Source organism: Anolis carolinensis, chromosome 4, assembly GCF_035594765.1.
Source record: "Anolis carolinensis isolate JA03-04 chromosome 4, rAnoCar3.1.pri, whole genome shotgun sequence".
NCBI lineage: Eukaryota > Metazoa > Chordata > Lepidosauria > Squamata > Dactyloidae > Anolis > Anolis carolinensis.
Genome location: NC_085844.1, coordinates 213267264 through 213282287, shown reverse-complemented (window position 1 = coordinate 213282287; position 15024 = coordinate 213267264). Strand labels below are relative to the sequence as shown.

The 15024-nt window shown below is 39.8% G+C and overlaps 1 protein-coding gene across 2 annotated transcripts; it reads left to right on the top strand.

The window, feature by feature from the left end:
• The first annotated feature begins 47 nt into the window (after nucleotides 1-47).
• Nucleotides 48-9473, top strand: LOC103278750 (tetraspanin-18). 2 transcript variants are annotated; one of them, XM_008109928.3, is made up of 7 exons: nucleotides 48-1280; nucleotides 1990-2181; nucleotides 2638-2712; nucleotides 4580-4678; nucleotides 6588-6767; nucleotides 8286-8369; nucleotides 9150-9473. In XM_008109928.3, the coding sequence occupies exons 1-7, from the start codon at nucleotides 1224-1226 to the stop codon at nucleotides 9195-9197; spliced, it is 735 nt and encodes a 244-aa protein (XP_008108135.2). In that variant the 5' UTR covers nucleotides 48-1223; the 3' UTR covers nucleotides 9198-9473. The 2 variants fall into 2 exon arrangements, with proteins under 2 accessions (XP_008108135.2, XP_062835785.1); XM_062979715.1 differs by lacking the exon at nucleotides 9150-9473 and having other exon boundaries at nucleotides 8286-8685.
• The last annotated feature ends 5551 nt before the right edge of the window (nucleotides 9474-15024 follow it).

Here is a 15024-nt window from a genome sequence, read left to right as displayed (position 1 = left end):
ACGACGAGCCACCACTGAAAAGGTCCTGTCTCTCGTCTCCACCAGTCGCACTTGCGAGGGTGGTGGGACTGAGAGCAGAGCCTCCCCCGACAATCTTAACCTCTGACGTTTGATGTTTTAAACTGGTATTCACAAGCCTTGCACATCACTGTTTAGGATGCTATCCTTGTGCATCCCACCCAAAGAATACATTCACTAATGGGTCAGAATTTGTGCCAGCATAATGCTCTAGTAAGACTTCAGCCATAAATGCAAATATGGAATTTAAATCTTATATCACATTGGCAGGTAGAAACGAAGACTTGGGAGAGATGCTACATCGCTGGATGTTGCTAATATTTGTTTGATTTATACTCCTTCCTCATAAAAGCTCAAGCAGGCTAATCTTACAGTAAAAGTTTAGTTCAATTCACAACGTACTTAGAACCCTTAAAATCACAAATTTACAAATCAAGCTGCCAGCTGAGCACATCCTGTTATATCAATGTTCTGATTGTCCTGGCATTTACTTTATATCATATCTCTATTAACTACCAGTATATAATGTAATAGTTAAAATTGTTAGATAATTGGAGGTGGCCAGATGAACTCTCATTTCATACTTAGACAATGCATTTATCTCCTGCCCTCAAACCTCCCTTTGCCCTTTAGCAAAGTAGAAAAAATTGCTTTGCAAAGGTGGTTAACTTTTTCTGAGAAATATAAATGGAGTATACCACTGGGAAACACCTGAATACTATGGCTCTACAGTCTAAATGCAGGCTACCTGGGAATTATAGATAGGTGGGCGAGTTCAGTAGATGTTGATCCATCATTTTGTTGACAGTTCCTGACCTTTCACCAAGATAACATTCCAGAGTCTTTTATGCACCTTGAAAATGTAATCTTATAACTTTTCATCAGCAGTTCCAAGGAAGAACAGAGCCTGGATATTTAGCTGAGCTACAGCAAGGAAAAGCAAAGCTTAAAATACATGGTTTCTTTTTGGACTACATCTAGATATCCCTAGCCAGAATTCAGAAGATCATAGTCCAACCAGTAATTGTTCAAAGTTTTCTCTACTGTATCTCAACCAAACTTTCATGCTTCATTTGTCTCTGGATTATGGGCGTTGTAGTCCAAAAAAATAATTTCCCCAAGATTTGGTTGATATCCCTTTCCTTTCTCTTTAGAGACTGTTGGTTGTTTCTACTGATACCTGCTGGACCAAAGTTTGCATCAAGATGACAGTTCTATCTCTTATGAAGTATTTGATGTTTGTGTTCAATGGACTAGTGTTTGTGAGTATTCAGTAGCCCTGTGTGCAGAATATTTATACCTCTCAGAACTTGTCCAACTGCAATGGGTCAAACCACCTGAACTCATCTCAGACCCAAAGCTTTATCTGATTTTCTAGCAAGGTCTTCTCTGTTGTCTACAATGGAGAAATCAACAATTTCCTACACATTTTTAAATAGAAGACTTTATTTATTTATTATTTAATTTATATACCGCTCTTCTCCCTCAGGGGGACCCAGAGCGGTCTAATTTTGATCAAATTCATAGGCACATTAGTCTTTCTGGATGAATGAAATCCAACAATTTCAGGTAATTTGCTGCGGTGGGTGGCCAGCAACAGGAGGGGAGAAACAACAACTACACATTTTTACAACATTCTTTTGACTATTAGGATGAAAGGGGATGAAGAGCTATCTTGTCTTTTGGTAAAACACGTTTGTTCTTCTTGGAGGAAAAGACCTTTGGCTCAGATACCTTTTGGGGTATGAGACAGCAAGCACTTAAACAATAGTTTTAAGAGATAGGATGGGGAGAGCAAAGTGTGGCTCTCCAAGTACCGTTGGATTGCAACTTCCAACATTCCTCGCTAATGGTTATACTCTTGGGTTAATGAGAGCAAAAGCATGACCATATCTGGAGAGCCACAATTTGACCACTCCAAGTTAAGAAATTAACTAGGTGGTTATCTTCATGTATGTGTCCTTTTTTCAGGTTGCGGGCATCACTCTCCTGTGTGTGGGCATTTGGGTGATCGCTGATCCCGAAGGAGTCCGGAATGTCATCTCTAGCCCATACCTCAGTGCAGGGGTTTTCCTTGTCATCTTTGTAGGTGTGGCACTTTCATTCCTTGGTTTCTTGGGCTGTTATGGAGCCATCGCTCGAAACAGGAAAGTGTTGTTGCTTGTAAGTGAACTGCAGTTTCTTAGGAATTATGGGTGGACATTGAACTAAATATGGGCTGAGAATGGATTACGAAGGATGAGACTAGCAACTGTGCTACACTGAGTGACACATTGGGTAGTTTGCTGCCAAGAAAAACCTGTGTGACACCAATACCCTGTTTGCCATATTCGGATTCCTTTCACACTATACAGATATAGCACTTTGAGATCACTTTTACTGTCACAGAATTTGATGCAACCAAGGTAGTTAAAGTGGTATCAATCTGTAATAATTGTGCAGCATGGAAGGGTTATCAAAATCAATTTCTGGAACAATGTATGAAAGAACCAAAGACTATTGGCAACATTAGATAATTGCTGGTTGGGTCAGTATTTGCAGGAAATTTTATGCTCATTTCTAATACAGCAGGGAGGAACAGGTCTGATTCTCATCTTCCTTGATCTTCTCACTCCACAGTTCTTTCTGCTGATACTACTTGTATTCACTATGGAAATTGTAGCTGCTATACTCATTCACATCCATGGACAAAAGGTAACAACTAGGCTTGAACTGGTGGTGCAAGGTGGGGGTACAAGAATTAACTGCTTTTCTACTTGCATGTCACCAAAATAGCACAGCTCTTAGGGCTGTCTTTTCTTCTGTATGTGAGAATTTAGCAGTTGCAATTAAGTTATTTAGAAAGAAGAAGGGGTCTGGGGCAAACATGGCTGATCCGTGGCATTTAGGTGTTATTCATGGAAATAGCAATTGCAATAGCTGCATAATTAGGCCATTATATTTACACATATTGTACTTTAAAAGTAATTCCAAATTCATAACTCATTATGTTATCAAGAACAGGGTTTCTTAAACTTTTCCACTCATGAACTCTTTTGGCCTGAGAATTTTTTATGTGACCCCAGGTGCACAGACATATATAATAGGTATACAAAAAAACCCCAGTTACCGATAACAAATCAACGTTTGCAAGGCTTGCTAAACAGGCTGATTTTGCTTTTTATGATGTATGGCTGAAGCATCTTCTGCAGAGTCCATTATAAGCACTGTGCAACAGATTGTGTAATGACTTTTACAGAAATCTTTTACTGTTGCCAAATTATTTATGACCCCAACATTAAACTAAGGGAGACATGGGCAAACTTCAGCCCTCCAGGTGTTTTGGACTTCAACTCACACAATTCCTAATAGCAGTAAGCTGGCTGGGATTTCTGGGAGTTGAAATCCAAAATACCTGGAGGGCTGAAGTTTGCCCATGCCTGAGCTAAAGGGGACACCATTTGGGATTGAGACCCACCGTTTAAGAAGCAGTAATCTAGAATGCAGAAGTCATTCTAACCACAAAGAGATTTAGAGTTTTATCCATCCATTTATAAAACTTCAGTGTTGTGTCGGAGGTGCCTATATACTACAGTGGTTTTTGTCACTTCCTTGCCCATAGTGGCTTACTCTGAGGAGCACCTCTCTCCTCAGAGTTACCAAATCTGGGCTAGCTGGCTACTCCAAAAAACATGCCAGCCAATTTCCTCTTGTGGCAGGAAAGCTACTAGTGGAAACCTATGAAAATTATAATAGCTGCTTCAAATGGAGTTTTATCAGTGGGGGACATTGTGCCCAACAGGCACTCTGTGTTAAACTGTCTTGGTGGTGGCAACAGACATAGATACATAGCCTGAGGCAAGGCCCTTAGTCTGTGTCATGTCTGGATTGAACAGCCGAGATTAGAATTATAGGGGTATTGTCTTTTGTTCTGGGGAAGGTCTGCTATAAGAACACAGCTTGAAATAAAAAGAATCAAGTTTGCTAGAGGAAAATGTGGAAGAATGGTCTGCTGGGAACATGATCCCCTCCTAAGCACATACCTCAACTCCTACAAAAGCTAGAGACATATTAAAAACATGAAAGCTTGGAATGTGAGCCAGATTAAGATCCAAGCAAGCATAGGGTGGCATGTCTAGAATTCAGGTAAAGCAAGGAATAACCTAGCAGCATGAAATTTACAACCCATTTTTTTTGCATTCAATAGCACATCCTCCAGGCTTTTACAAATATGTTGAGGTGATTATTTTGTTTTTGTCCCAACCTGCACAAAACCAGCAATATCAGCAACTGTGTTTTCCTCACATCTCACAATTTGCTAAACCAGGTAAAAATCGCCCAGAACCAAAAATGGAAATGACATCATGTCACTTCTGGGAAACATAGAGGTGTGTCCAAAACAGAAAATTGGTCCCTGCTCCTGGGTGCACCTGCCCATCTCTGTTGTAGATGTTAGGTGCCACTTTGGTGAATATCAGCATTCAAAGCCAGTTTTGGCAGCCCTAGTTATGACCAGCACCATATCTATTTGAGTGTTGTGTTTATTAGCATGATAAAATATTTTGCACTCTTCTTTCTTCAGATCCAAGATGATTTTTTGCTGATTCAGCTAAAGCAGAATTACCAAGGAGATAACAGCTCTGATGTGTTCTCCAGAACTTGGAACACCTTAATGATCATGGTACAGTTGATAAAGGAATTGCCTTATTCAGATCTCTAGTCAGTCAATACACTCACAGCCAGCATGTAGTAGGAGCAATAGTGATTTGGGAATGCATTATCCTTGATTCCAGAAGAGATACTGAGAATGGATGTTATAACTGAATCCATCCAGCATAGCACAATTGTTCTATCCATCTGGTATTATTCTTTCCAGCCTAAGCAGTGAGTCTGATAGGCACTTGGGCACAAGAAATCATAACTGCTCATTTGTAACATGACTGGAATCCAGCAGAGACACATATATTAGGAGTTTACATATCAAAAATTGTGATTTTAATTATTTTTAGTAATTAAAGTTAGATTCCATGCATCCTGCCTTGGGTTGCACAGCATTATGGTTGCATTTTAAAGAAAATTGTTCCTTTTGAAGTGAGGAATAGAAAATGTCTAAAATCAGCACAAGATAGAATTTGAGCCGCTTGATTCTTCTCCTCTATTATTTTGTGAGGTTGCATTTTTTATTAAATTACATTTGTAATGTAACACTGTTAATAACATATGCAGGGATATGCCCATTTTCTTCTGCTTATGTCTTTTTTTATGATGATTGTGGAGGCAGGAATTCACTACTTACCTCACATAATAATACCTACTCTCTCAAGACAATTTCTCCTCCTGTGGAACATTTAATGGCCTGTAGAGATTGGGGGACATGGGATAAACAAGGCACTTGCCATGGTGTTGTGCCTTGACTGTTGTGTCTTATGTGTATACACATGCAAAAAAAACCCCCCAATTATAAAATTTCTAAAAAATCAAAATAATGTTACAATTGAGATGATTATGACGACGACGACGATGATTAGCAGAAAAGAGTCTAGAACAGCAAGATAAACTGAGAATCTTTTAAAGAGGGTGATAGTAAAGGTAAAGGTTTTCCCCTGATGTTAAGTCTAGTCATGCTCGACTCTGGGGGTTGGTGCTCATCTCCATTTCTAAGCCGAAGAGTCGTCATTGTCCGTAGACACCTCCAAGGTCATGTGGCTGGCATGACTGCATGGAGTACCGTTACCTTCCCACTGGAGCGGTACCTATTGACCTATCTACTCACATTTACTTGTTTTCGAACTGCTAGGTTGGCAGAAGCTGGAGCTGACAGCAGGAGCTCAGCAGCTTAGCGGTTTAACCCACTATGCCACTGGGGCTCCTTAAGAGGGTGAAGGAATAGCCATATTTTGAGCTCACATCTGAATGTGAAAGTAAAAACCCGAGGGAAATGTTTCAGCTTCAGAAATATTTGGATTTGTTCTTAAGTTAAAAATGGTTAGGACCCAAGGCTTTAAATCCATTTTGAGAAAGCTCATTAAAAAGATACAGCTAAACCCTTCCTTAAACGCTACAACTTCACCAAAAATGGAAAAATGTCAAGCAGGGAAGCACAGGAAAGATTCTAGTCCTAAGGACTGATTGTTCAAGTGTGCAATCAGGGAATTCCTTTGCCAGCTGTCTCCTTTTAGTTGATAGATTTCTATCATAAATTTCCCATACCTAAGAAGTATGACCTCCTTTTATGTAGATGCTTAGTCATGCATTCATCAGAAAAAAGAGAGTGGTGCTAATGTTCAGGAAATGTGCCTAATTATAGAAATAAATTCATCCAGATACTGTAGATAGAAGTGAAAAAATAGAGTCACTGGACTGCAACAGCCCCCCAGTAGTCTAGCTATAGGTAATAAATGCTGGGAGTTGAAGTCTGCAAATATCTAAAGGGCCAAATTTTGCCCACCTCTTTTGTAAAAGGAGAGAGAATGGGAATACAGAAGCACTAACGTGCATACCAGCATACGCACAAGACCAACTAAAGTTCCTTGGACTGAATCACATTTGGAAGAGTAGCTTTTGATTGTTATGCTTTCATCCTCTTTTAGTTTGCATGTTGTGGCATTTCAGGACCTGATGATTTTCAGGAGTGTTCCTCTTTCCGGGAGAAGCAGCCGGGTGACTTGTGGCCTCACGCCTGCTGCACTCATGCCAGTTTCAAAAAGAAGACTCAGCCTCTCGACTTGAAACACTGCAAACAACGAGATCCTACATTTATCAATAGTCAGGTGAGGATATTTGCTAAACTTAACTGCTGTGCAAACCCTTTGAATTTCTGACTGTCTTGGTAGGACAGATGTTAAGCAGACCATTTTATCTTCTGTCAAGAGAACCTATCAAACTCCAGTCAATGTACATATATGCCAGGTTTTATGCATATATATGTGTGTGTGTGTATATATGTGTGTGTGTGTATATGTGTGTGTGTGTGTGTGTGTGTGTATGTGTATATATATATATATATAAAATTTTTGGCCAACCAAGGACTTAGTTGATTAGATAAAAGTCTCCAGCTCAGAATATCCGTTAATTTTTAATGTGCCATAAGAGTGATGTGTATGTGTGTGTGTATATATATATATGTGCATATGCGTGGATGCCCATGCTTCAGGTTATGTCTGTATTTTTCTCCTTTTAGATGTCAGCTCTCTATTGGAACTTCACTTATCAACAAACTGCATCAAATCTCGGGAAGCTTTCAGCCCACACACTTTTGTCCAATTTCGGACCTCCTTTTTCCTAATAGATTATTATTATTATTATTATTATTATTATTATTATTATTATTTTATTTTATTTGTTATCTGCCTCTCCTTGTAGCATGAGGTGGTTTACAACATAGCTAAAAACACATAATCATGATATAAAATACACATAACGTATTTCTACAAATGTATATAGTAAAATTCACAGAACAATGATTAAAATATATAGGGGACACAGAACATGAGTTTAACATTCATGATTAAAATTGGCTAGGTTTTAGGATGCAATCTGGGCATGAAGAAGAACCTTCTTGAAGAACCAGATTGGAAAGGGTTCTTTAAGCAATTTTTGGCAATGTTAGTTCTGCCTAACATCTGAAAGATTGTTCTTTGCCTAGAGATTTCAATTTGAAAAATGATATTTTCATCATTTTTCATCACAGAACCATTTTTAATGCAATATATCTGACACAAGCCTCATAAAAAGGAACCCTTATACTGTAATAGTGGGTTGTCAGATCATTCCCCAAGATTTCAAGGCCAAAACTAGAGACCAGGGAGTAGGTGCATATTAGAAATGTCACATAAACAAGCATTGGGACTGGAATTGCTTCTGGGACAGTTAATTGTGGAAACAGGCTTGAGGGGAATCCAAGTAAGTGGGTGCCAAATCTGGTAATACCTAGCTAACCGGTTAATGTACATGGCTTTTGCTGCCTTATATTTAGGATCTGCAACATGCATGAATACACGACAGGATACACGACACATTGTGGCTGAGACATCCATTAGGAATACTTGTCATCCCTTGAAAGCTTTAAGACATAATTTGCTGGCATGTTGTTTGCATTGGTAGGACTACAGTACTGTAATGTTTTTCTCAATTAAAGATGGATTATGGGGAAGAAAGATATAAAAATTAAGTCCTGAAAAATATCTCTTACTGTAGGGTGGTCCACTACAGTAAATACTTTGTAACCTTATTGAGTCTCTCAACTATCCTTGGAATGATTTTAATTAAGTCCCTTTTATTCCCTACAGGGCTGTTTCTCCACAATTGCCAGGATATTGAAGAAATATGTCTCCATTACTGAAGGCTGTTGTTTTGGAGTCATAGCCATTGAGGTAAAGCAATGTTGTGTTAATAAAAGAAGGAGACCTCATATTTCCTTGATGGAAGTACATACCTTTCTATTATGAATGGTATACCATGACTAATACATATTATGTCACTCTTCCTAAAGGACAGTACATAAACGTATTAATTAATTAAGGCTTTGAAAGCACTTTTGCACCAGGTATCTACTTCTTCATGTGTGTGGCTGTGTGACCCAGTTCACAAAAGACAGCTGTGAAGAGCTATGTTAAATCAGCCCACAAGAACTGTCTTAGCATTCCCCATAAATAACTAGCATCTGGTTATCTGGGTAAACACTGAGAGCCACCCAGAATCATGTTGGTGTCTAGTGCAGGCAATATACCTATCTGTGCCTTTTCAGGCTTGTTATCAATGAAGGCATCTATCAACTTTGTCGCACAAACGAACTTCCTGCCTCCAGAACCCCCTACAGTGCAGTTGCCAGTAGTGTTCCTGCATGTATATGAAAACCGCAACTGGGTGGAGATACCAGGGAAGAAGAAAGATGGGTTACATTTGCAAGGAGCAGGGGAGGAAGTGAAGCTATGCTCAACAGAGCTCGAGGCTCCACCAGGGTTCTTGGTCAATGTGCTTCGGAGAGGAAGGCAACACCTTTTCTAAACTGTTCTGCTCTCTTACTTATCTTCTTGATCCCATCAGACTAAATTAAAGTGGTAGAAAGGAGGCCAAAGTGGCTTGTCTTGAAAAAGGCATTGATGTGGAACCTGCTTAAACCTTCCCATCTTATTTTGTTTTTCTCCCCTCAGGTGTTTGCCATGTTCTTTTCATGTTGCCTCTACCGCTACTTTGACTGAAAACACTTGCTTGGCTCTGAGGAAACAGATTATATGGCAAATTAATTACCTGTGGACACAGCATTGAATTGTTCAAACCAGAAATATTAGCCTCCAAACCAAGGCTGGGCAGCTGCACCAGGGATGGTAGCCAGTTTTCACCATTGTGTCCCCGCCTACCAAAAGCTGTGCCAGTTTTCCTTAAGCTTTGTTACTTCTAGGTTTGATTTAACGTTATTTTCAGCTGACATTCAGACAGTTTTCTTCAACTGGGGAATTAATAAAGCCAAACCATTATGTTTTAGTGTTTTTTGTTTGTTTGTTTGTTTTTTGCATTGGTCTAGGCAATGTGGAAGTAATATGTCACTTCTAAAATATTTAAATGTCTTTGGGTCTTTGGGAATGTCTTCCATCTCACAAAAAAGTGTCAGTTGATTGAATGCAGGTAGCAGGCCATACTTAGTCCAACCTTCTTGTTGTTGTATGCTTTCAAGACCCAAAGACAACCCTATCATGCAATTTTCTTGGCAAGATTTGTTCAGAACAGGTTTGCCTTTACCTTCCTCTTTGGCTGAGAAAGTGTGACATCCCCAAGATTACCAAGTGACTGGGTGAGCAGAGATTTGAACCCTGCTCCTCAGAATCAGAGTCAAATGTTCAAACCTCTACAATGCACTTGCTGTCAGCTAAATATACTAAACACAATAAATAAGAATGGCTCCAGATGTACCAATTTGTTATTTTTTGGAGGTAGTGTTGATCCAGAGATGGGGAAGTCTGCAAAAAAGGCATTCCTATAAGTCACCTTCTCATGCAAGACTATTTGTCCTGCTTCAGTGGATTTAATGAGAATTACCTGATTTAAAACAAATCTATGTCAAAGTCATATAGTGCTGGGAAAGATCTCATCCTGTCCAAGTATTGCATTTAGTCTGACAATTTGCGGAAATGGGTTTTATTTTTTAATGCCAAGAAACAGAATTGGTGTTGATTCATTAGAGCCAACATGTCACTCTCAGACCTTGATTTATGTGATGCCAGAGAATAATATATTTCATGTTAATACTCAGGCCAAAATCCTGCTGAGTCCATTCTACTAATCATTGCATTTTTCTCAGGGTTGCACAGCAACAGTTAAGAAAGGCTGATAAGACCTGCTGCTGTCTTCATACCGCTTATTTCTGTAATTCCTGATTTCTTTCATGGCTGTTTTTCCTCCATAGAGCACATCAAAATAATGGCCTTGGTGCATATGGCTGCTATCCCTCTACCACATTATTATAACTAATTGGCATGATCAGGTGTAAAACTAAAAAAAGTTGCTGGATATAGATAAGTTAGATTCGTTCCATTCATTTCTATGAAAATTTAGTTTCACTAACTGTTTAGATCTAGTCCATCAGATGCTGGGCACCCCTTTTCTTCATTAGATAGGACCTCTAACTTGGATGTTCAACAGATAGATAGACAGACACACCTGAAAGTATATGACAAGCAAGTACAGTTTATGATAGAATGCAGTGGTGCTTTAGAAGATTCCGAAATCTTTTCCCATTCCCACCCACATGAAGATAGATTATTGTTAGCCTGGACAGGGATGCACTGAGGCCATTTAGTTGCATCTTTTCAATATATTATAGTGCTGTTAGGAGCAGCTGTTGACCAAGGCAAAGAATTGGTTTAGGTATGTTTCAACATGCTTTATACAGTAGAGTCTCACTTATCCAACACTCACTTATTGTTCTGGATTATCCAACGCATTTTTGTAGTCAATCTTTTCAATACATTGTGATATTTTGGTGCTAAATTCGTAAATATAGTAATTACTACGTAGCATTACTGCGTATTGAACTACTTTTTCTGTCAAATTTGTTGTATAACATGATGTTTTGGTGCTTAATTTGTAAAATCATAACCTAATTTGATGTTTAATAGGCTTTTCCTTAATCCCTCCTTATTATCCAACATATTCACTTATCCAACATTCTGCCGGCCCGTTTATGTTGGATAAGTGAGACTCTACTGTATTTGTTCTGATCATAGAACACATGCATGTGCCACGGATCTATTGCAACATTTAGGCAAGCAATGGGAAGGTGCTGGAGGGTAGAACTCAGCTGTTTATGCAAAATAAACCCCAATGAAACAGATGTCAGGACGTGCCTCTCCCTTTTCATAATGAAACATTAAAATATACTGGGCAGAGGCCCTTTTATGTGGCCCCTTCCCTATAGCAATATATTCTGTGAAAATATGGGATACGGCTTTCTTTGTTGTGGCACACTAACTGTGGCCTGACCTCACATTGTGTATTCCCCCTTTACTTTTTGTTTTAACAGTGTTGTTTTAAATGGTTAGCATTTTTAAAGCCCTTTTATTAACTTTACACAAGATCTCAAGATACAGAGGAGGATAGAACCTGCAATTTGCTCCCTTATTTAGCTTGCTGCTTCCAAAGGATGTTGTTCAATTTTAGCCTGGAAAAGAGAAGGTTGAAGTGACATGATAGCCATGTTTAAATATTTGAAAGGATGTCATATTCAATGGATTCAAGTGTAGGTAAACAGTAAGAAGAACTGACATTCAGTAGTGGAATATGCTGCCGCCTCAGAGTGTGGTGAAGACTCCTCTCCGGAGGTATTAAATAGAGGCTGGATGGCCATCTGTCAAGAGTGCTTTGATTGTGTACTCCTGCATAGCAGGTGATTGGACTGGATGGCCCTTATGGTCTTTTCCAGCTGGATAATTCTATGATTCTATAAGTATTGAACAATGATTCAGCTGCAGGGATAGTTGGCTGCTCTGTGTGGAAGTGAGACTTTTTGTGTGTGTGTGAATGTGCATCTGACAATGCAGTCTGGCCCTTTGTTGAGTTCCTGTTAAGCCAACAGGAATGCAAATGAGAGCACCAACAGACCAAAGGCGCCACTCCTTTAAAAAGGAAAGAGGGATGAATGGAAATTACAAAAGAAATGCTGCCACAGTGACTATGAATAAATAATGCCCTGCATCCAGGATCGGCTTTCCACTATGGAGGGTTCAGCTTATGGGAGGTCCCTCTGCCCCTTTTGAGAGGGATTCCCCCCCCCCACTCCTCAAATGACCCCATTTAGCAAGATGCATTGATATTCCCTGTAGCTTGCAAGGGGGAGGGTTGATATGGAACTGATATGGACTGCTTCTGGCAGTCCATTTGCACACACCTCAACTTGGATCCAACCCAATTATGCATTAATGCTGCAGCTGTATTATCTCTGTAATCTTAGTAGAAGCCTTGAACAGGTGATGTGGATCAAATTTTAACTAGGGTCATCCAGGTTCACAACTCTGTAAACTGAATGAAACAAAGATGCTTGTGAAACAAATACGCTTTCCAGGTTATACACAAATCTAAGATTTTGAAGTAAGAATCAGTCAGTCAGGGTTAGACATGGATAGCACAAAAATAAATGTCAGTTTATGCCTGAATCAAAGTATTTTACTATTTCAAGTAAAGAAAAAATGAGAGAAAATATTTTTCTTAGGGTCGGATGGCTCTTGTGGTCTTTTCCAACTCTGTTCCCAGTTATATTCTTATAAAATAGGAGTTCAATTCCCTCAAATCAACTCCTCAGAGGGAGAACTATTGCAACCCAAGGTGCCCCCGAAGTTCCTGGCCAACTCCCTGCCACTGCTCAGCTTGTATCTCTGGTTCAAATGCCTTTTATGGTTACAACATAAATGTGTTACAGACTCACTCATTGCAACAACCCTTTCATTTATTGTTAGGTGGAATCCCCTTCTCAAATATCTAACAGCCTCCTGAAATAACTTCTGAAGATTTGTATGTTTACTGAACATTACACATCCAGGTATCCTATACTAATGCCAACTTCATTATCTCAAATGCAGATATTTATATATTGTGTTGTCGAAGGCTTTCATGGCCGGGATCACAGGGTTGTTGTATGTCTTTCGGGCTGTGTGGCCATGTTCCAGAAGCATTCTCTCCTGACGTTTCGCCCACATCTATGGCAGGCATCCTCAGAGGTTGTGAGGTATTTATATATTAAAAAGGTATCAACTATACAAATCAAAGAGGGCTTGGAGCAGGCTTGGGAAACCGACTGGGTTTGTAGAGGTATAATATACCTGAGCAGCTACTGAAGACTGAGGTTACAGAATATTGATGTGGCAATGGAAAACAGGTGGAAGGATGAAAGAGAGCCAAACATGACTGGAAAATGGAAAAGGGCATGTCTGGTAGGCTGAATAGAAGTACTATTCAGTTCAAGTTTTTTTGAGATCATTCTGTTAACACCTTTTAAAAATCATATACCATCCACTATAGGCTATTAATACACATAATTCATAACAATGGGAGGTGGTTTAGTCCCTCTTAACAGCTGCCTTGACATGTAAGAACAAAAACAAAAATACAAAAGGATGCACCTTGGTGGAAGGAACTCTTGAGGTTTAGGGTAAAATGGTGTCCCGAACAAAAAATGTGAACTTTGGTGGAGGTTTGGGCATTGGCTAAGCAGGTGATACAGTAATTCACAGTTTAGTAAAAAAATCAAATGTGAGATCCAATTGTTCCTTCAAAAAGCAGAACCTGATTAAAGAAAGAGTCAGGCAGGCATAACATTAGGCAGTAGCACATGTGCTTGAAAATCTAGAATAATGATTTGTTAATTCAAGGCATCTTCCTATTCAGATATGGCTTTTGAATACACATTAGAAAGCTGCATTTATGGCAAAGACGAATGCTAACATGAATATGCAGAACGTATTCAAACAGAAGTCTAGTTCTTGTACAGTAATTTCAGCTACAGTGCTTCTGAACCATAACTGATACAGTATATTCACATGCACGTGAAAGCCCCATTCTTGTGAATTCTATGGCTCTTTTTTGGAACAACCAGGAATGCATTAGGGAGATCATATTGTTTTGGAATCTTTTCATAGAATCATAGAATCATAGAATAGTAGAGTTGGAAGAGACCTCATGGGCCATCCAGTCCAACCCCCTGCCAAGAAGCAGGAAATCGCATTCAAAGCACCCCCGACAGATGGCCATCCAGCCTCTGCTTAAAAGCCTCCAAGGAAGGAGCCTCCACCACAGCCCGGGGGAGAGAGTTCCACTGTCGAACAGCCCTCACAGTGAGGAAGTTCTTCCTGATGTTCAAGTGGAATCTCCTTTCCTGTAGTTTGAAGCCATTGTTCCGTGTCCTAGTCTGCAGGGCAGCAGAAAACAAGCTCGCTCCCTCCTCCCTATGACTTCCCTTCACGTATTTGTACATGGCTATCATGTCTCCTCTCAGCCTTCTCTTCTGCAGGCTAAACATGCCAAGCTCTTTAAGCCGCTCCTCATAGGGCTTGTTCTCCAGACCCTTAATCATTTTAGTTGCCCTCCTCTGGACGCTTTCCAGCTTGTCAACATCTCCCTTCAACTGTGGTGCCCAGAATTGGACGCAGTATTCCAGGTGTGGTCTGACCAAGGCAGAATAGAGAGGGAGCATGACTTCCCTGGATCTAGACGCTATACCCCTATTGATGCAGGCCAGAATCCCGTTGGCTTTCTTAGCAGCCGCATCACATTGTTGGCTCATGTTTAACTTGTTGTCCACGAGGACTCCAAGGTCTTTTTCGCACACACTGCTGTCAAGCCAGGCATCGTCCCCCATTCTGTATCTTTGATTTCCATTTTTTCTTTTTGGAAGAACTTGAATGAAGCAAAGATTAGAAGAGTTCAATTGAGTGGATCAATCCACTATTCAAGGAGATTATGTTAGGAGAAAGTGACTGCACCTGCCTTGCTGTAATCAGGGGTAAGAACACCAATTTCTGTCCCAGTTGAGGATCTTTA